Source organism: Myxine glutinosa, chromosome 1, assembly GCF_964187855.1.
Source record: "Myxine glutinosa chromosome 1, kmMyxGlut1.1, whole genome shotgun sequence".
NCBI classification, from domain to species: Eukaryota; Metazoa; Chordata; class Myxini; order Myxiniformes; family Myxinidae; genus Myxine; species Myxine glutinosa.
The window spans coordinates 56,532,388-56,555,278 of record NC_136261.1 but is presented as its reverse complement, the minus strand read 5'-3'; the positions used below and the strand labels follow the sequence as shown (position 1 = coordinate 56,555,278).

General features: G+C 48.9%; 1 protein-coding gene across 5 annotated transcripts in view; it reads left to right on the top strand.

Annotated features, from left to right (window-relative positions):
• The window catches only part of MED8 (mediator complex subunit 8), a 313,799-nt gene extending 294,521 nt beyond the window's left edge, over nt 1-19,278 (top strand). For all 5 annotated transcript variants that reach the window (XM_078772159.1, XM_078772177.1, XM_068111752.2 and 2 more), the window contains 5 exons: nt 16,420-16,564; nt 17,487-17,627; nt 17,967-18,054; nt 18,636-18,794; nt 19,070-19,278. In XM_078772159.1, coding sequence (XP_078628285.1) covers nt 16,420-16,564; nt 17,487-17,627; nt 17,967-18,054; nt 18,636-18,794; nt 19,070-19,137 — 601 coding nt within the window. In that variant the 3' untranslated portion in view covers nt 19,138-19,278. The remainder of the gene's footprint in view (nt 1-16,419; nt 16,565-17,486; nt 17,628-17,966; nt 18,055-18,635; nt 18,795-19,069) is intronic.
• Nucleotides 19,279-22,891: the final 3,613 nt, after the last annotated feature.

Genomic DNA, 22,891 nt, shown 5'->3' with positions numbered 1-22,891 from the left:
TTACATCAAGTGATAAGAGAAGCCCTGACATGGATTGTTCGACCAGACAGATGCGACTCTTTTGTAACAATCTCCATGATGTGACGAAAGAGTTCAGGGAGCAACAGTGGAGTTCATCAATCCTTCAATTTCATGGATTACCAAGGAAGAGCAGCTTCATGCAAGCCTTGTCCATTTTATTAACTGTGGGTTAGTGGAGTCTCGCGAGATCTCGGAGACGGTGGGAGGGATTTTCGAAGCTCCACACGGTCTCCACGTTTTTTGAAGTTAAGTCTGTTCACAATTGTATTTTGTCGAAACTGTATTTATCTTTCGGTGTGTGAAGTTATTGTGTGCAACTTTGGTTATTTCTCGGTGTTTATCTTTCATAAATTGATCGTCTGTTTGTCGTGTCGCGAGCAAGGCCTTTGCCGTGTCGTGAACGATTTGAAATCGAAGTTAAGTGATTGTCCCATTTGTATTTTCGTTAAAACTGTATTTATTTATGGTGTTGTACGTATATTGTGTCCCGACGAAGATTTTTCGGTGCAAATCTTTCATACCTGTATTGAAAATCGTGTTAATTCGTGTCGTGTCTTGAGGCCTTGTACAGTGTACACTGTACAACCTTGAGGCTTTGTTTTTCTCTCAGCGGTCCGTCGTTTGTGATCCAATAACTTTCGTTCTCTGTATTCCCAGGCTTTTCACCCATAGCCTACTTCCTTGTGTAAATCTCAACTCAAAAAAAAAAAAAAAAAAAACATTTCCTTCTCTGTTCTCATTCGTTTATTCATTCTTATTCGTTCGTTCGTTCTTCGACCACGTGTTTCTCCCCCATTTCCCCAGATCGTTTTCACTGTTATTAACCTTCAATGTTTACACTTTCCCCTCAAGTTATGTATTCCGTCATATTTTATAACACCTTTTTCTTCTTCTTCTTTAAAAGGCTGCTTTCGACTTGCTCACCAAATCAATTCATCCCCAAAAAAATATCCATCTCCTATAGTGCCTTTTTTCTACATTCTCTAAACTCTCCTGCACTCCATCCTCCATCCAGCGTCCTTAAACGTATTTTTAACTCGAAGGTCACAAGAAACTCATTTTGCAATAAATGTTCGTTTCCCATAAATCGTACACTTTCTAAAATCCGATCTCACCCCTCCCCTCCAAATCTTCCCCATAACCCCTCCCCTCCAAATCTTCCCCATCACCCCTCCCCTCCAAATCTTCCCCATCACCCATCCCTTTCAAATCTCCCCCCTTGCCCCCTCCCTCCTAAACTACCCCCTGACCCCTCCCCGCCAAGACGCCCCCTCGCCCCTCCCCTCCTAGACTCCTGCCTCACCCCTCCCCTCCAAATCTCCCCCATAACCCATCCCTTTCAAATCCCTCCCCTTGTCCCTTCCCTCCCAAACTCCCCCCTCACCCCTCCCCTTCAAATCTCCCCACCCTCATTGCTTCTCAATTTCCCCCCTCTCACTCCCCCTCCTCAAAGCGTCCTCCCCGCTTCTTCCCCCTTCCAACTCTCACCTCCATCTCCCCCAACCTTCTGCCTCGCTCTTTCCCCCTCCTCAAATAACACCTCATTGTGCCTCACCCAATCACCATCAAACCTTTTGTCCGCCCCATCCTTCCCTTTCTCCGAGCTATTCTGAAATCTCTGACACACCTTCAACAGCTCTCCATACCTCTTCCACCTCTTCCACATCTTACCCTACCCCTCCTCCCCCCTGTTCTGTATCTGATGCTCCCCCTTCCTCTTCATTAACGGTATGGACCTCAAACATCCGGGGCCTTCGTTCAAACTTAACTGATCTCCCCATACAGGTTGCTTCTGTCAAACCAGACGTGATCTGCTGAACAGAAACTTTCCTCCTTTATGATGTCTCTGATTCCTTAGTATCTCTCCCGGGCTACTCCCTCCTCCGGTATGATAGACCTGAGCCTCGTCCTGGAGGCGGGGTTGCTATCTTTATCAAAAACTCTCTTCCTCACTCGCCCTGCACTGCACTCTCTCCACCTCACCCCCAGGAATACCTCTGGCTACGGCTTCCCCTTCGCTCCCACCTCTTGTTCATATGTGTGTTGTACCGTCCACCAAACAGTGATGACTCCATCTACATCTCGCTGTCTGATAATATGGACCAACTTCTATCTACTCATCCCAACTCTCTCTTCCTCATATGTGGTGATTTCAACTGTCATCATGCCAGTTGGCTGGGTGTGGGTACCTCTCTCACCAGCCATGGCTCCTCAGCAAAGGACTTCTGCGACTCACTGGGACTGACACAATCTGTCAATTTCCCGACCCGGATCTCAGTCAACGGAACATCTTCTCTTCTGGACTTGGTTATGACTAACTTCCCTGAAAATGTCTGCTGCTCTTCTTCTGCTCCAATCGGATCATCTGATCATGTCCTTGTTAAAGTGGACATCTCTCTGACCATCCTCAGGGAGCCTGCTCAGCAATCGACGAGTCTGGCATTTCACTCAGGCCAACTGGCACGGTCTTCAAGCAGCCATCAATCATCTGGACTGGTCTCCCATCTCTACCACCTCTGACATCAACTCATCCTGGGAATTCTTCCAAAGTAAATTGCTCTCTCTCATGCACAGATTTATCCCATCTCGTCTTCAGTTGTCATACCCTTCCTCCCGTCCATGGTACACGGAATCTTGTGGTGAGGCTGTTGCCCAGAAACAACTTGCCTTCGTCTCCTGGAAAGCAAATCCAACGGAAGGAAATCTCATTTCCTTTCACAAAGCCCGAAACAAGTGTGTGTCCACCCTCAGGAGAGCCAGGAAACAATATCTCTCCGTTCTCAAGACCGAACTCTCTTATCTGTCTCCCTCTTCCAAATCCTGGTGGCGTCTGGTCAAATCCGTTTCTGGTGTTTGTTCCCCCTCCATCCCCTCCCTTACCTCAAACGGCTACACAGCTGACTCCGCACATGAAAAAGCTGAATGCCTCAACTCTGTGTTTGCCTCTAAATCTTGTGTCCCAAACCCATCCCTCTCTGTACCCACCATACCCAGTCGTACCCTGCTGCTCCTGGACTCCGTGTCCTTTCCTCCTGACAAGGTGGAAAAGTTTCTGTCAACCCTCGACTCTGATTCTGCAACTGGACCCGACGGCATCAGCCCACGGGTCCTAAAATCCTGCTCTGCTGCTCTTTCTCACCCTCTCTCTGTTCTCTTCACCCTCTCTTTTGCTTAAGGTCAACTGCCATCTGCTTGGAAATCAGCCAACATCACCGCTTTGCACAAAAAAGGTGCAAAAACAGATCCTAGCAACTACAGACCAATCAGCCTTCTCCCAATTATCAGCAAAGTCATGGAATCCATCATTGCTTCGGATATGAAATCTTTCCTCTTCTCCAATGGCTTGATCTCTGATCATCAATTTGGTTTCAGACCAGGTCACTCTACTCTGGACATGCTGCTTCTGCTGTTTCAACAATGGATGGAGGTCCTCAATGCCAAACAGGAAATTAGAGCTGTCTCCCTCGACATATCACGTGCCTTCGACACGGTCTGGCACCCCGCTCTGCTCACCAAACCCTCCTCCTTTGGTATCCATGGAAATCTCCACGCATGGCTGGTGGACTTCCTCTCTAGTCGTCGTCAACGTGTGGCCCTGAATGGGTTTCTCTCATCTCCTCTTCCTGTTCAGGCTGGAGTTCCCCAAGGCAGTGTTCTGGGCCCCGTGCTTTTTCTGGTCTTCATCAATGATCTCTCTGACTCTCTTGAAAATCCTCTCTATCTCTTTGCTGATGACTCCACTCTCTGCCGCTCCATTCCTCTTCCCTCAGATCGGCAGTCTGCAGCCTCCTCGCTCTCTGAAGACTTGGACAAAATCACAGACTGGTCAAACAAGTGGAACATGTCTTTCAATCCTGACAAATCTTACACTCTTACTATGTCTCTCCGAAAAGATCGACTGGACAACCCTCCCATCTACTTTCTCAACAATCCTCTCCAAGAAGTTCTGTCGCTCAAGCTTTTGGGTCTCACTATCTGCCATGATCTTTCTTGGGAAAACCACATTTCCAAGCTGGCCTCCAAAGCCAGTCGCCGACTGGGCATCCTCCGTCGTGCGAAGTCCTTCCTCGGCACACCTGAGCTCCTCACCACATACAAGGCTTTCATCCGCAGCTCAATGGAATACTGTTCTCCCCTATGGGCCGGTGCTCCTGCCTCACACCTAGCTCGGCTTCACGCTGTTGAAACCAAAGCTTTCAGAATTATTGGAATCTCCCGCGATGAAGCTATCTCTGAGGGCCTTTCACTCACTCACCGCAGGCAGATAGGTGGTCTTTCTGTCTTCTACCGACTCCTCTCCGGCCTTGCACCCCCAGCTCTCTCTGTGCTCTATCCCCCAAATATTCCTACAGGTCGCACAAGATCTGCCAGCAACCCTCTGATGGTTAAACTGCCGAAATCTCGGCTCTCTGCTCACCTTCACTCTTTCATTCCTCTTTTCTCCCGCCTCTGGAACAAACTCCCTCACTCCCTTCAATCCCACTCCTCCCTCCAGGTCTTTAAAACAGCTGTTCACCACCATCTCTTATCTTCCCCCATCCAAAACCTTGATCTTTTCTACCCCCGCTAATTCACCCCAGATCCACCTTGTTTGTAATTCCAACTTCTTTCCTGGTAGTCCTGGCAGTGTCCATATGTTTTATGCCTCTCCCACCCCCTTTCCCATGCCTCCCCCCCAAAGCCCTCTCCCTCCCACAGATCTCTCGATGTCTCCATGTCTCTCGGTTCCTGCTCTCAAATGTTGTGTTTGTGTCCTTCCCCCTCTCCCCATCTTGTCTACCGCTCCCGATGTTATATGTTTTATGTGTCGGTTTGTCTTTCTGTGTGATTAATGTTCGCTCTTTCACGAGCCTCGATCTTGTATTCATAAAAAAGAAAAAAAAAGAAAAAAAAAAAGAAGTGTGGCATCAAATGTTATAGTGCAAAGGATGGGTATATTTGGGGTCTCAGAGTGTGGAAACGGGGAGGTTTTGTGGCGTGACGTTTCCTGTCATCCAATGGCAGGTTCTATGGGATGTTTGTAGAATGCTAAATATTGTCTCACCAACGATGACAATATCTTAAAGAACAAGTGGATGCCCCACACAAGGTATGGCAGAGAACCTCGACCATATAATAAATATTCAACCAGACTCAGTGGCACAATAGTTAGGCCACCCCCTCTGAATCTGGGTGGTCGACGGGTCAAATTCCGGCCGAGTCCCACTGAAGACTTTAAAAATGGTACGTGCTGCTGCCTTGCTTGACACTCAGTATTTAAAAGGATAGAGCGTGGACAAACAACTATCGTGCAGGCTTTGTTTGGCCTAATCGCCTCCTCTGAAGTTTCTTGTAAGGGAACTCATATCATATTGTTGCAGATATGAGGACTGTATTTTTTTGATTGTGTGTATTATTATTATTGTTATTATTATTCTGCGCCTCCTGCCTCCGGAGCTGTGTAAAGGTCAAAAGGGCGTCCCATAATTAGTCCACAAGCATACACGTCAGCCAATCATAGAATACCCCTGTTCGATAGTTATATCTTATTCTGTGTTTTAGGGTAAGGCTGTGTCTCCCATTAATAGAAGTACTCCATTGCACCAAGTGAAAGAGATAGATTCCCTTCATTCCCATTCCCAAAACCTCCATTCCCCCTTTTCGTCGATTGGAAACTACCTCCGCTCCAATTGCCGCCATTGACCACGAGGCAGGGTTGGGGAAGAAAGGCGGGTCCCCACCTCGTCATAGAGGGGAGGAGTGAGTCAGCCCCACTCAACCAACCACGAACAAGGGGTTGGACTTGGAGAGGGTGTGGAAAGAAACATCGAGGAGGTTCGCGAAGGTTGAGGGGCGGGGCCTATATAACCCGCAGGCAGGGCGTTTCCCAAGCGGCAGACGGGAGTTGAGCTTTCACAGAGAGGAGAGAGGGAGTCCAAGGAGTTGATTCCGAGAGAAGGCCAGAGTTGAGCTGCAGATCGAGCCACCGAAACTGCAAGAGAAGTCCAGAGTTGAACTGCAGCTGGAGCCACCGAAACTGCAGCCACAGCAGCGTGAGGCCTGGACGGCAGTTTGGAGCAGGGCCGCGAAGGAGCGGCGGCTGCCCACGAGTCGCTCGGTTGCAGGACCAGTTGGACCTCCCTATCCCGCAAGCCATCCATCACCTGCCATCCCTATCATCATTCCCCGCGTAAGTCTGTCCGTGTTTGTTCTGTCCCTGGGTTAATTAAGACTGTAGGTAAGCTAGCGTTGCACTGTGTATCTAATCTCGTCTGTAAATAAACGTGACTACTTTCTTCTTGATTATATGTGTAAATAATAAATCCAATTACTCTTCTGTACGTCTCCTCATCTTATTCCTTTTCCTCTTTGTATTCGGTCGCTTTAGAGTTTTCCCGATTGAATAGCGGTGGCGCGATCCGGCCAAAGTTTGGGGCAAATCGGGTATTAATCAAGGAAGCACTGTTTGGTCGCGGTAATACCAACCGCTCGGTCAAAATAACATCTTTAACCGCGGCCGTAACAATTGGTGTCGGGGAGTGGGATACGAGGCCCGAAGCACGCCTAACGCGCTCAAAATTACGAGCTGCTGAAAATTTGTGTTTTAAAGAAAAAACCCGAATTTTGAAATCGCGCCATGGCTGGTCAAGGCGATCGGATGCCGGTGGGTGAGCTAGAGATAGACGGAGTGGAATTGACCCAGGACCTCGGGGAAATGTATATGGAGGATGTGGTTGAGGGGGTATCAGACGCGCAAAATGGCGCTCTCGCGCACGAGGTATCAGGCGCGCAAAATGGCGCCTTTGCGCATGCGGTTACAGCGGCACCAAATCTAGCCGCGCCCGTGACCGTAGCAGCGCCGCTGGGGAATTCTGACCTTTTTATGTTACAAATGGGGGCCCTTATGGACAGGCTAGAAGCAAAAATGGATGCTCAGGGTGAGCGAATGGGGCAAATGGGGAACCGGATGGATGCTCAGAGTGAGCAAATGAGGGCTCAGAGTGACCAAATGGGGGTAATGAGGGACGAAGTGAGGGCTGATAGTGAGCGATTGGGGGGAGAAATGGGGGGCAAAATTGGAGAAATGGGGGGAGAAATGGGGGAACGGCTAGAAGCTAAATTTGAGGGGTTAGACAACGGGATAAAAGAGGTAAAGAATGGGTTAACAGGGGTGGAAAATAGAATGGCTGCCCAGGAGAATCAGTTAGAGGGGGTGAAAAATGGGTTAATGGGGTTAGAAAATAGGATGGAAGACAAATTGCGGGAAATAGGGGAGCAATCCGCCCGGGAAATCGAACAGATGGGGAACCAGATAGAGGAGGTGAAAATCGGGTTAGAAAGTAAATTTGATGCTCAGAGGGATGAATTGGGACAGATGAGGGTAGCATCTACAAAAGAGAGGGAGGAGATGAAGGAGGAGATACGACGAGGTGTAAGTGAGGAGGTCTCGGGGGTACGCGAGGAGGTAAAGCGAGGCGAAAAGCGTATAGAGAAAGAGGTGAGGAATAATACGGCGAGGTTACAAGGGGGAATAGAGGGTCTGACGAAGGGAGTAGAACAGCTGACAGTGGGACAAAAGGAATTAGTGGACCAAGTGGAAAAGAACACGGCAATAATCGGGGGGTTAAAAGCGACACAAAAAGACATTAAGAACGAATTAATAGCGACACAGAAGGAATGTCAGATGGCACATGAGGGGTTGACGAAGAAGTTGGAAGAGGTGACAGAAGTAATGGAGACGAAGGACCGAGAGGTGAGGAAGCGCATAGAAACGGTTAAGGTGGCGTTAGAGGAAGAGATAGAGGGGGCGCACCGGGAGATGAAGGAGGTAAAGGAAAAATTAGAGGAGGTGGAAGAAGGGGTGAGTGAAATTAAGAACAGACGAAGGGAAACTAAAAAGGAAATAAAGGAGGAGGTGATGGAATTGGTACAAGGTCTGTGCTCGAATCGTGATGAGGTGCTCACTAACCAAATAAAGAGTTTGCAGGTGGCAGAGGAGGTGCGGAGACGAGGTGTCAAGGTGAGTGGCGATATATTCGGAAATGTATATGATGTGAGGGGAGCTTCAGTCGGCTTGGGGGTTGATTTAGACCCGGGTGTTCGTGAGGGACCAATGGTGAGGTGTATGACTGGTCCGGAGTGTGTGGAAAGAGGAGGTGTACAAGGAGGTCTGGCTATGGGGAGTGAGGGGGGTGCTGGTGAGCAAGAATGTGCGGGTATGGAGTGGGTAGCGGGTTGCGGCAGGGCGACCCAGGCATCGACACCACGGGGGGTAGTGTTTGGAGGAACGGGGGACGGGCGGGAGCCCCCCGGGAATAGCGTACTGTGGGAGCCCGAGCGGTTTGGTCCCGCGTTGATCCCGCAGGGAGTGACGCGCGGGGTCCGACCTTCGGGCGCCCACAAAGTCCCACTCACGCCGTATGACGGCAAGAGTGATTTGAGGGCGTACCTGGCACAGTTTGAGTACGTGTGTAAAGGCAACGGTTGGAATCCGGACGAAGGTGGAGTACACCTGGTAGGGGCACTGCGCGGTGCGGCGGCGGAGGTGCTGACAGCTTTACCACCGGGTGCTCTCATCCTGCCAGCTCTCCGTGCGGCTTTAATTAACCGTTTCGGTATTGAGCAGCAAAGCGAGCTTGTTAAAGCTCAACTTGCGCAGCGTAAACGCAAGCCCCAGGAGACCATCGGGGAACTTGCTCACGATATTCGCCGCGCAGTAGGGATTGCACACGCGGACATGGCAGCGAGTTCCCAGGAAAGCCTGGCGCTGGATCACTTTATTCAGGCCCTTCCGGATCTGGAGCTCCGACAACAGCTCGCGATGTGGCGCCCGCAGACCATGAGTCAGGCGGCCGACGCTGCAGCCCGTTGGGAAGCAGCGAGGCCCCTGGCCCGGGGAGGCGAGCGCCATGCAGTGGCGGTGCGTCACGTGGGGCCCGTGATGGGGGGCGGCCCCCTAAGGGGGCCCGCCCCCGACAGGGGCCCTGACCTGGAGAGCATGGTTCGGAGGCTGGTGGATCGGCGTCTAGCGGGACCTGGACCATGGCAGGCGGCCCCAGTGGTGGCCCCCGGTAGTCCCCGACAGAGTACCCCAATTCGGACATACAGGGGGGGGAATTTGGAATACCGGAGGCAAGCACCTTACCAGGTGAGGTGCTATAATTGTGATCGGATGGGTCACCGTGCGTGGGAGTGTCGAGCTCCGCGCCGGGACGTTCCCCACCAACCGATGCCCTCAACTCCGCCCCGTATCGATCGGCCTAGCCGACCTCAGACACCCCCCCCCCGCCAGGGCCCGGGAAACTAGAACGTGCCGGGCATGCAGGGCGGTGTTCGGCAGTAGGGGATGGGGAGAAGCCCTCGTTGACGTGACAGGTCATTCATTGTGGCCAAATTGGAACGGGTAGTTTGACAATTCGGTGCAAAATTGCCGGCGTAGGGGTAGACGCCGTGGTGGACACGGGAGTGCCACGAGGCCTTCCAAAAATTGAAGGGGTGTCTAACATCCGCACCCCTTCTAGCTTACCCCACTAGCAACGGGGCATTTACCCTGGACACGGATGCGAGCCAGGAAGGATTGGGCGCAGTTTTGTCTCAGACACAGGAGGGCGTGGAGAGAGTGATTGGTTACTATAGTCGGGCCTTAAGTAGGCCCGAGCGAAATTATTGTGTCACTCGCAAAGAGTTATTGGCTATGCTGGCTGCCATGAACCATTTCCACCCGTACTTGTACGGGCGGAAATTTTTGGTTAGAACTGACCATTCCTCCTTGCAATGGCTCCTTCGGTTCAAGGAACCGGAGGGCCAAATTGCAAGGTGGTTGGAAAAGTTGCAGCAGTACGATTTTGATGTGGCCCATAGGGCCGGGAAGGCCCATGGTAATGCGGACGCACTCTCTCGGCGTCCTTGTCTGGGGGAAAACTGCAAATTTTGTGCGAGACACGAGGAGAGGGAGCAATTGGGCGATTCGGCCCCGATTCTCGTCGTCCGGGCAACCCGGGTGAGAGGGCCAATTTTGCCACTAACCGCGGACGAGGAATTTGGAGATTTGGCTTGGAGCACGGCCCAGCAGGAGGATCCTGTCCTGGGGCCGGTGTTCAATTGGGTCAAATTGGGGCAAACACCAAAGGGGGAAGAGGTCACCCCCCTCGGGGCGCAAACAAAGGCGTATTGGGCTCAGTGGCAGACCCTGGAGTTGAAAGGCAACATCTTATATCGCAAGTGGGTGGAGGTTCCCTCTGATAGAACTTCCTGGCTGGTGATAGTCCCTGACAAATTCAAGAACGTCATATTACAACAGGTGCATGGTACCCGCTCCGGCGGCCATTTGGGCAGGACAAAGACAATATCTCGGGTCCGCCGGAGGTTCTATTGGGTGAATATGGGGCGCGACATACAGGACTGGTGTCGGAGATGCGACGCCTGTTCTGCCAAAAAGGGACCAGCACGGAGGATGAGGGCACCCCTTCAATTACATCAGGTGGGGGCCCCCCTTGAGCGGGTGGCTATGGATATTCTAGGACCGCTGCCCCGCACCCGCCAAGGTAATAAGTATATCCTCGTTGTAATGGACTATTTCACCAAGTGGCCGGAGGCCTACGCCCTCCCCAACCAAGAAGCCGGGGTTGTGGCGCAGGCCTTCGTAGAAGGATTTGTATGTCGGCATGGGATTCCACAGGAGCTGCACACCGATCAGGGACGAAATTTTGAGAGTCGATTATTAAAAGATGTGTGCAGACTCCTGTCAATTCGAAAAACCAGGACCATGCCCTTGCGGCCACAATCTGACGGGATGGTGGAAAGGTTCAATCGAACACTGATCCAACAACTGGCATTGTTCACCACCACCCGTCAGGATGACTGGGACAAACATCTCCCATACCTGTTGATGGCCTACCGAACTAGCCAGCACGGGGCCACCGCATGCAGTCCAGCGTTGCTTATGTATGGGCGGGAGTTACGGGCTCCCGCCGACTTGCTATGCGGTCCCGTGCCAGACACCACGGATACACCGCCGAGGGAGGATTACGCACGTCACCTGGAGGAAGGCATGGAGCGGGTCCATGCCTTCGCCCGCCGCCAGCTCCATCTGGCGTGGGCCAAGATGAAGCGTAGGTACGACGACCGGAGCCAGGGGAGTCAATACGCTCCGAGGATGAAGATTTGGTTCTTTAATCCCCGGAGGCGGAAGGGCAAGTGCCCAAAACTCACCTCCCCCTGGCAAGGCCCGGGAGTCGTCCTGTCGCAAATCTGTGACGTGGTCATTAAAATCAAAATGGGGCCACGGGCCCCCCCTCGGATCGTCCATGCCGACCGGATAAGACCTTATGCCGGCGAGCAGGCGCCCTCATGGATCGCCTCGGCTCTAGATGCCGAGGCAGGACCCAGTACCTCTTGCGACGGGGGCTCGTAGCGTCAGAGGACTGGGGGGGATGATAGTGGGAACGTCCCCCATGTGGTGGGATGGCAACTCTGTCATCCCTCACAGCGGGGGGCAAAGGAGCACTAGTTTATGGGGTTTATGGCAGTGAAAACTAGCCCGGGTGGGTTAGGATATTGTGTGTAGGGACCTAGAAGATGACATTAGGTAACTTTAAGGTTAGTTAGTGACAATGACACCTGTAGTGGGGACGCAGGTAGATTAGAGTGGATGATAATGACGTGGTATGTGCTTAGTTTAAAGGGAAGACGGGGAGCACTAAGTTAGCAGGGCAAAAGGTAGATGAGATGATGCCGTGTGAGTGTTGGAGGTGTCTTCGGAAGTGTATTGTGAAAGTGTATGGTGAACAGGTGTAATTGAACAGGTGTGATTGCACAGGTGTGCAACTGGACAGGTGTGTGGAGCAGTGTATGAGTGAGTGAAGGTGATTGTGTATTGTGCTGACCGAATGGTCCAGTAAGAGGAGGAGGGTGCAGGTGGCACCAGGTGTGAGTGCACAGGTGTGCACCAACAGGTGTGTGGAATACATGGAGTGTGGAATATATGGAGTATTGGTATGGATGGTCGTGGAGTGAGTAGGATGGGAACTGTGGAGTGGAGTGGATGGTGCGGAGGTGTGAATGGGGGAAGAGTGGACCCCCCATCACGGATACCCGGGGCGGGTAGTGTAAGTGTTAGGTAGAGGGTATAGGTAAATTGTGGTTGGATATTGGCATCTGTGGTGCGGGTGGAAGAATGATGTTTGGATGGGTGCATTAGTGTTGTGGAAATGGCTGGGCGTGTAGCCTGTTAGTGTGTGTAGTTGGTTTGGGCACTCCACCACTGTGAGGATGTCGGCCAGGTGAGGCCGCAGGTGGGCTCTGGGAGCCGGTAGTTGTTGTGGATGGGGCCCGAGGATCCGGAGGACGGACCCGGGTAGCCCAGTGCCAGAGGGCACCAAGGGGTGACAGAGCCAGGAGGGGCCTTCCCCAGTTAGTTAGGTTAGGGTGAGGAGCAAGGTAAGCTCGGGTGGCAACTGCAGTGGTGGAGGTGTGCAGGTGGGTATACCTGCTGGGAGAGCTACACGTCACAGCCCAGAAATTGTGCAAGGGCACCGGGAGATGAATCGGGGGAGTGAGACCCCAAATTGAGAAGCACCACAGTTTGGTCAATGGGAATTGGTTTTTAGAACCCATAGTGTAAGTGGCCAATGGATTGGCAGGGAGAGACCCCGGGTAGTGTAAAGTGTGTTAATGTCATTTAGAGGATAGTTAGGATTGGAGTCTCCTCGCACCATCTGCATCCACTCACCTGAGGTGACAGGTACTCCACACCATGCCATGTTTAATTATTTTTTATGATGCAAATGTTTGGATTGTGAGACGCATCATGACGTGGGTGTGACATTGTGCTTTGATGTTCCATCTCTTCCTCCTTATGAGGATTGATGATGAATTCGGTGATGGCAAATTTTGGCTAGAGGGATTGTGGAGGCGAATTTGGTATAAGGGAAATATGGGGAAGACGTGACAGTAGTGACGAATTTGTAATGTGTAGATTTTGTACATAGGGGGTAAGGGCAAGGGTAGTGTAGGTGACAGGGGGGTGACGTACGGTAGGGACGAGCTTTCTCACTTCGCCCTCCGTACGCATTTCGCCTTGCATTGCCTTATTGATGTGTACCCTTGTGACATTACCCCTCGCTCATTTGTCTCTTTTGTCTCCCACATGACCTGTGCGCCATTGGGCGCCGAGGGGAGCGTGCTTGAGTCGGCCATTGTGCGCCCGGCACTCAGAACCAGCTGTCTGCATCGATGCACCACATTATGGACCACATGCCTGTGGCCGAGCACCACGTATGGACCCCATGGGTTGGGGCATGGCCCCTCTGCTGGAACCGGCCATGAGGGCCCGAAATCTTGCTGGCGGACCTTGGCCACAGGGCACCGATGCCCCACAGGTGAACCACACTAGTCGGCCCTGTGGGCCATAAATAAAATAAAATAAAAAGGACACATTGGGTGCATTTCAGTTCAAATAGGCTGCCAGTAAGAAAATGAGAGAGAATGACAACAACTGGAAGACATAATAATAGCCAGCAGAGGGAGCCGAAGAGCAAGAGACCACCTGCAGGGTTAGGGGTTGTTGGTTTTATTTTCTTGAACAATGGTGACTGCACCGATTGGTGCTTGGGTGTGTATTGGTGCGTTTTTGGGTGCTTTAATGGTGCATTGATGCAGAGCAGACTGTCTCCCCCCCAGAAAGAACAATTACAGGTCCTGGGTTGAGTTTTGTAAATAAAATAGAGTCATTGTAAATAATGCTCCCCACCGTCAATGTATAGTTTGAAGACCATTCCGCAATTTGGTTAACTGTGGGCGTAAGTCTGTTAGGCAGGGTGCAATGGAGCAGCGGGACACATTTATTTATGTTTTAAAAACTGTCGCACTCAGGGTCAGGTTAAAAGTAGAGGGAACTACACCTACGTGTCACACTAAATAAAAGTTGTAGGCCCGGGACGTGCCTAAGAGGAGGAGGGTGCAGTGTTGCAGATATGAGGACTGTATTTTTTTGATTGTGTGTATTATTATTATTGTTATTATTATTCTGCGCCTCCTGCCTCCGGAGCTGTGTAAAGGTCAAAAGGGCGTCCCATAATTAGTCCACAAGCATACACGTCAGCCAATCATAGAATACCCCTGTTCGATAGTTATATCTTATTCTGTGTTTTAGGGTAAGGCTGTGTCTCCCATTAATAGAAGTACTCCATTGCACCAAGTGAAAGAGATAGATTCCCTTCATTCCCATTCCCAAAACCTCCATTCCCCCTTTTCGTCGATTGGAAACTACCTCCGCTCCAATTGCCGCCATTGACCACGAGGCAGGGTTGGGGAAGAAAGGCGGGTCCCCACCTCATCATAGAGGGGAGGAGTGAGTCAGCCCCACTCAACCAACCACGAACAAGGGGTTGGACTTGGAGAGGGTGTGGAAAGAAACATCGAGGAGGTTCGCGAAGGTTGAGGGGCGGGGCCTATATAACCCGCAGGCAGGGCGTTTCCCAAGCGGCAGACGGGAGATGAGCTTTCACAGAGAGGAGAGAGGGAGTCCAAGGAGTTGAGTCTGAGAGAAGTCCAGAGTTGAGCTGCAGATCGAGCCACCGAAACTGCGAGAGAAGTCCAGAGTTGAACTGCAGCTGGAGCCACCGAAACTGCAGCCACAGCAGCGTGAGGCCTGGACGGCAGTTTGGAGCAGGGCCGCGAAGGAGCGGCGGCTGCCCACGAGTCGATCGGTTGCAGGACCAGTTGGACCTCCCTATCCCACAAGCCATCCATCACCTGCCATCCCTATCATCATTCCCCGCGTAAGTCTGTCCGTGTTTGTTCTGTCCCTGGGTTAATTAAGACTGTAGGTAAGCTAGAGTTGCACTGTGTATCTAATCTCGTCTGTAAATAAACGTGACTACTTTCTTCTTGATTATATGTGCAAATAATAAATCCAATTACTCTTCTGTACGTCTCCTCGTCTTATTCCTTTTCCTCTTTGTATTCGGTCGCTTTAGAGTTTTCCCGATTGAATAGCGGTGGCGCGATCCGGCCAAAGTTGGGGCAAATCGGGTATTAATCAAGGAAGCACTGTTCGGTCGCGGTAATACCAACCGCTCGGTCAAAATAACATCTTTAACCGCGTCCGTAACAATATTATAACTGGCAGTAGATGTTAGAATCGGATCAGTACATGACAACACTGTAAAATTGAGTGTTGCATGAGATGTTCTCCTATTCTCCTGTTGGGGTAGATGGGAATCTTTTGTTGTGAGTGGTTGAGGGGGAGAGGGGGAGGGGTAGGTTCTGGTTGTGGCTGGATCAACATATTGAAAGTGTCCAAATCTGTTTGAAACAAAAGTCACAGCAAAAACCCAAGGTAGTGATTTTACATCGTTACAAACACATATGAGCGTGTTCGGCGAACTCCTCTTTGCGCACCTTTGTCACGACGCTGCGACATGAGTGTCAAATGTGTTGGCCCAACTCATTTCATTTCCCTCACCAAGTCACATGCTCTTCCCTGACGGTTCAATCTGAGAGATTTGTTACACAAACCACTTGTTCTCTACCAGTTGAACAGCAGAGCGCATCGGAAACGCAGCACATGGCCTCGGTACATCAGCAAACATGTTTCGACTGTCAGAATCCTGCTATGTCTCATCGAGGATGCTTAAAAGGGTATTGGTCAGATGCCAGAAGAAAAGGGTCATCGATGTATGCAAGTCGAGGCCCGGCCCTATACGAGTGTGCCAACCGACGAGCTTTACAACCTCATTGGAGATGGTCTCGGGTAGTTAATATGACAGCAAGTAGACCGACAGCGGTACCCACACCTCTGCAGAACCATTTGTACAAGTATCGTCCTTGTTATTCGAGCATTTTGGCTGCATGAGCTTTTCCTGGCGATGGTTTCGGGACTTGTTGGACATTGAAAAGCTATGGAGTTATTGGCCTCATGGTGGTTACCTTTTGCCTGCTGGTCGGCGGCAGCACTGCCTGAACCCACATCCCAATATACACTTTATAGCAAGCAGCCTTTTATGGCCTCAAAACGGACAGCAACTCCCAAATATGGTTGCGTAAATCTTTGCCCAGATTCTGAAGTACATACACCCAGAATTTGGGGCCGTTAGGTGCTACGGTTCGGCTGTGAAGGAATAACGTACAAGCAAACAAACATACAAACACTTGAAAATATGTATACAGTACAGTATGGATAAACGAAGCCATGTTGCATGTGAAGTGTTTAGATTTTATGACTTTTTTGTGAAATACCTTATACTGGATATCCTCATCATGGATCCCATCATGTGACCGCATTGATTTTTAACGCATGTGAGAGACAGTTTGTTTCATCTTTCCTCGTCGTGTGTGTGTGTGCGTGTGTGTGTGTGTGTGTGTGTGTGTGTGTGTGTGTGTGTGTGTGTGTGTGTGTGTGTGTGTGTGTGACACCAGGCCCTCGATGCTGGACAGCTTTGCCTTGTTGTCCAGCCAGTTGAACACCCTCAACAAAATCCTACGTAGCGAGAAAACTCCCGCCCTCAGGAACCAATCTGTCATCCCTTTGCTCCTCTCACCCGACAAGGACCAAGAGTTGCTGGTAATGTCCCAATTGGATGCATTTTCATTGGAATGTTCTATTTTGGGTAAAATAAATATTTGACCTGGATAGCCGTGCTTTTCCACAAAGATTCCTTCCAGCTACGACGATCCCACTGAACACAGAAATCCAAACACAACATCGCAAGAGTAGCAATTTACTAACAGTGGAGGGAATGCACCAACATGCCAGGAAAGTAGTGATGAAATGGAAATTTATATAATTATTTTTGGGTTCCTGTGTGCAATGTTACTGGGGGAAACCTTTTTTAATACCTTATTTTTAAAGTGGTGAAGCCACCTCAATATTTGGCTATGTCCTTCTGTCTGTCAAAACTGAAGAAGAACCTTTCTAACCCACCATGTTTCATTCTAATGGGTTTGAAAGGGTAATTATAATGGGTTTTAAAAGGTAATTATAGAGGGTAATTCCAAAGGGTTCTAAAGGGTAATTCTAAATTTTAAAAGGTAATTCTAATGGGTAATTCTAAAGGGTAATTCCAAAGGGTTCTAAAAGGTAATTCCAAAGGGTTCTAAAGGGTAATTCTAATGAGTAATTCCAACGGGTAATTCCAACGGGCAATTCCAACGGGTAATTCCAACGGGTAATTCCAACGGGTGTTTCCAACGGGTAATTCCAACGGGCGATTCCAACGGGCGATTCCAACGGGCAATTCCAACGGGCAATTCCAATGGGCAATTCCAACGGGTAATTCCAACGGGTAATGCTCGAGGGTTCTAAAGTTTAAAGGGTTTCGTTCGTTTCTAAGCTTTGCCTATTTCATATTAAAAATGACAAAACTGAACCGATTCCTTCGACCACTGGTGTGACTTTTGGTTGGTTGAGATTGTGACATGTTTTTATGTTTGTTTGAGAATTGTAACCATGCATGCGTGTCCTCCATGCACCTGACACTTTGCAGAGGCTCACTGAGGGCCGTGTTCCCGTGTTTAGCCATGAAGTTGTTCCTGACCATTTACGAACAAAGCCAGAGCCAGAGGTGGAAGAATTGGAAAGGTCACTGGCAGCGGATGCCTCGCGCCTAGCCCCTGACCTCGCTCAGGTACGGCTGAGTTTGCCATGTTGTTTTTCACTCTTTGGAGTCTTTGATCATTTATTTTGGTATTTTAAATCAAATGCGTAAATTAAAAAATTAAATAATCGATTTTCCATATTGCTTGACTGTTTTGTTACGTGCGGGCCGTGCGTGTTGTGTGGTGCATGCATGTCGTGTAGCCCACTAATAATAGGTCATCAAATATAATTTCCCCATATTTAATAACTGGAGCTACCTTAAGGCACATATGCAGCCGCCTTACAATGCTTCTCACAAATATGCATCCCCCCACCCCCCTCCCAACCACCCTTATATTAAGCTATTGGCCCTTGTATTTGCTTTCAGAAACAAATTCAGGTGATGAACAAGCTTTGCTCTAACCTCCTGGACAAGCTGGCAGCTGTGCGAGAGGAGCGAGAGGCCGACACAGCAGGTGTGTACATGGATATAACTAGTGGAAATAATGAAGGACATAGTAGTAGTAGTAGTAGTAGTAGTTGTAGTACTCCACTTGTACTTGTACTTTATTGCATCTGAATATAGTATGTTTTGGTATCTCCCATAACGGTTTGTGGATTCTGCTCGTGCATCCTCCTCTAAAGTGCCATATCTGCCATTTGAAATTAATGTAATTTGAGATGTCTCTGCTGTGTTGACATTAAACAGAAAGGGAGAGGGGTGATTGATGGGTTCGTGGAATGAGTGGGTGATTGAAAATCCTTTGACCCATTTTTATTTCCCAATGGGAAGCATTTTTTTATTTTGCATCGGTGGGTGCTTTCGTGGTGGAATGGTGTTGCACGGATGTACCGAACATTCAGTTGCTTCAACAAAACTGTTCTGTTTCATTTGAGGTTGAATGCTTTTGGTTTTGAAAATAGACTTTCAAAATCTCGACTCTTGCCCACTAGTTAAGAGTGTTTAGAAATAATAAATTATCTTGTTCTTCCTCTTTTGGGTTTGAGGGACTGATTAATCTTTGACCGTGACACCAAACCTTAACGTCCGCTCCAGGTCTGCGGCAGAGCAATTACACATATAATCAAGCTGACACGAATGTCCTGGTTTCTGCCGTGACGTTGGGTAAGCACCTTTGTCGCACTGCATCACCCAGCGCCATGAACATGCCAACTCCATCGATGGTTCCCCAACAGCAGCCAGCCATGCCCACAGGTAAGGTGTATTAGAAGAGATGTTTTATTGTTGTCCATGTGCCAACGTTATACATCTTTTCCTCCAAAACCTCCCTTTCTTTCCTTTACATTGTTTCCTCTGTCATGATACTCCCACTTGTTCTTGCCATTCCTATGTCTTAACCCCTTCCTTCCCCCTTCCACCCTCTAACATTACACACTTTGATTTTGCTTGATGATGCTCCATGTGCTTCTCAACCCTTAACATCAACTTCTGTGTCCGACTTTCCTATCCTCTCCCTCTGTCTCTCCCAGGAAAGCTTCCCAGCTCCATAAAGACAAACATAAAGTCTGCTTCATCAGTGCACCCCTACCCACGTTAATCCGGCTCTCTCGTCCTTGATGTATTGTGTCTCATGGCTGGCTCACAGCGCCACCACCCGTTCTCCTGAACCTGTCTCTCACGTTTGTCCGGGTGATGTTGCTGCCAGGTTTAATTTGATCAATAAAGCTCTAAAACACAAGGCTGCTCACCGATAATGATAATGTGTTCTCATGGCAAACTGTGACTGTATTTTCTCTTTTTAGGTTGAGTTGATAGTTGCCTGACCTTGATATCCACGAGTTTGGCTCGTATTCTCTTCACGATATTCACTGCGAAGCATAGCTTTATTAACCCTTACTCATCCAAGGAAAGGACAGAGAACCTGCATTGGGAGAGGTCTTTACTCAAGGGTGAACAATGACAAACCTTCAGGGTTTGTGTGGAAGCAGCATTTCAAAGCTGCCAACTTGTGTTCACCTTTTTCTACCTTAATTATATCATCGTCATGATTAGACATAAGCATAAGCCCGTGGCCGCTTACTCTAATTATACACACAACCCATCTTTCCAGCACTGCCGATTTAAGTTCAGTGATATTGCACCCTGACCAGTCTCGGATCTTATCAACGCAACGCTTCTTTGGTCGGCTTACCGAACGACGACATCCCTCCGGAAATCCATCCACGACAGCTGCTGCCAATCCACTGTGCCGAATCGCATGGCCCAGCCATGCTGCCTTGCGCTCCATCACATTGCTACTGCTGAAACGCCATCGGTCACCAATCATCTGCATTAGACTCTCGTTTGTAACACGGTCGTACCACTTGATGTTAAGCAAGTATCGTCAGATGGTTCGTCCGAAGTTGTCTAACCGCCTGATGCCAGTTGCCTTTAATGACAAGGTGGTGGAACCATACAGGACTCTTGACAATATTATATGACAAGATGTCATCAATGCAAGTAATTCTAAAGGGTGATTTTGCACCATAAGCCTGGTGTTGGCTTCGTGGTTAGGGCGCCGGCTTGGGATCCTTGGATCCCAGGTTCGAATCTTGGTCGATCGCTGAATTAACGCCAGGGAGGTTGACTCAGCCTGTCATCCTTCCGAGGTCGGCAAATTGAGTACCAGCTCACTGGTAATTCCCTGTGTGTTGCAAGAAGCGACTAACAGGGTTGGTGGCAGGAAAGGCATCTGGCCATAAAACATTGCTTCAAAAAGGTGACCACGGTGCCAGAAAAAGGCCAACCCCTGCTCTGTGGGGAAAAATGGCCTCTTAAGGTGGTTCTTCTTCTTCATATCATGAATGCAAGCTGTGCCTTTGTTTCTAAGCTAACACCACAGGTATTTACACTGCCAAAGGATGGATCTACCCATGCCTGTTCGCATTCGCACCTCCTTGCTGTCATCTAGAGTGTGGTTGATCAACATGCCCAGGTACTTCAAAGATGTAACGCATGGTATTAATTATATCATCAACTCTAAGCTTTAGATTACAAAGATTTTTCCTTGGTCTGAGATTGCTGAGTATTTCTGAAGGTTTGTGTTCTGGGGTGCACGTATCAGGATAAAGTTGGTGCTCTTGTAGCCACCCGGACATTGTCTTTCACAAACCGTGCGTGGTACCAACTACTAAGCCGAGCCATAGAGCCAAATAGGTTAAGATGCATGGATCACAGATGGTGGTTCGGTAAATGTGTCAAGATGGGGAACATGACAATGTTGGGGAGTGGTGAGGCAAAGCAGATAGTTTTGGTCATTGTGGGAGTATGTCCTTTTAAGTGCTGCATGTCAAGCAAGGAAGCAGCACGTGCCATTTTAAATGTCTTTGGTGTGACTCGGCCGGAGCGTGAACGTCGGTGTTACATCATTGTTTTACTACCTGGAGAAAGCTGCATGGTTAAACTCTCCTTTTAGACACTGACTTGCCCCAACGATGGCATAGACTAACTCAAGGGTTCATAGAACACCTTACCCCTTGAGTCTTGAGGAAAATGACATGGGAAGGGTCTTTTCAACTCTTGCTTTGCATTTATGAGCACCATCTCTGTCACATATGTTCATGAACTTTGAACAACAGGCACAATGTCAACCATACAAAGCTGATGGGTCAAACGGAACAGTCCAGAGCTGATCCTTCTGCCAACTCTTCTCGGAGAAACTGACGATTTTGGAACTATCTTTGAGAAAAAGTTTAACTAAACATCCAGACCTTTTTGGATGAAGTTATCTCTGTTGGTGCATTTCTGGACGCCACCATTTCGTCTGAATCTCGCTGTTGCTTCGCCCTCGGAGCACGTGATAAATTTGCTTGGGTCGAGACAGCGTAACGTTTTGGCCAAGTATTACTAAACTGAAGTTTTTTTGGAAGTGCAAGCAAGGCGATTTGTGTTCTACAGCGTTCAAATGTACAATTCAATTGAAATAAAATAAAAGCTTTTCAAGGATGTAGCAAAGAAAAGGTATTGAATCAGAAATTTACCGTTGTTGAAGCAGTCTCTTTTCCACCACCTTATTTAACACTTTTCGCAGGCAGCGTGATTTATCGATGTGTGCAGTCCCTTGGATGGATGTTAAACGGGCATTCCATCTGCAGGTATTAATTGACGGACATTAAGGACCCATGGTGTCCTTTGCGAAGAGAAGGCGAGCAATCACCGGCACCATGAACAAATTCTTGCTTTAACCAGCAGAGGGCAAAAAACAGTCGACAGTTTGATTTCTGCAGCTTTATTTGACTACGTTATTAGCATGTGTTGAGGTACTAGCAAGGGTTCCAAAGGTGTGGAGAAGAGGAATGGGGTTATAAAAAGGTAAAAGGTTGCAAAAAAACAGTTGACAGTTTGATTTCTGCAGCTTTATTTGACTACGTTATTAGCATGTGTTGAGAGGTACAAGCAAGGATTCCAAAGGTGTGGAGAAGAGGAATGGGGTTATAAAAAAGGTAAAAGGTTGCAAAAAAACAGTTGACACAGTTTGATTTCGACAAACAGTTGACACAGTCAACAACAGATTGGTGTGGGCTTATAATGTGATTGTGTTTGCTTATTGTGCTGCGCTGGACTGAAAACGCCATGTCTGCTGCATCAGTGATTTAGTCAGATGTGCGGATGGGGATGAGACAGACGAGCAGATGGTTTTATGTAAAGCAATAATGATTGGATAAATTATGTGTGGAAAGGGTAAGGTATTGGGGGCCATCATATTATTGCATATGCATGGATGGTATCAAGGCAGGTGTGGGATTGGGGAGGGTAGCTGGACAGAGTTGGGGAAGTGTATGTGCAATCACATTGTCGATGTATATGTGTGTGTGTGTGTGTGTGTGTATATATATATATATATATATATATATATATATATATATATTGTTACGGACCGTGGATAAGATGTTAATTTGCCGAGCGGATGGCGCCGCGGCCCGAACCGTTAACAATGACTAGACCCGATTCTGAAACGTTGGCCAAATCGTGCCGCAGATATTCAATGAGGGAAAAGACAACGACGACACGGATGTGAAGAAGAAGAAGAAGACAAAGAGGGTTTGAAATACGAATATAATTTATTACTATTTACAGGACCAAAGAAACCAAGGAAGAAGGAAGGATAATAAAATAATTTACAGAAGAAATCAAGGAGACATAGTGAAAATTCTAGCTTAACTAAACAGGCTTAACTTATTACCCAGGACAGAACAAACAAAACAAACACGTACGCAAAAGGATGGAAGGGCAGGAATCGTGTGGAGGGATGAGCAGGTGGAATCACAGGGCACAGTGGGCAGGTCTACTCCGGGCGGGAAGCGAGGAGCCGG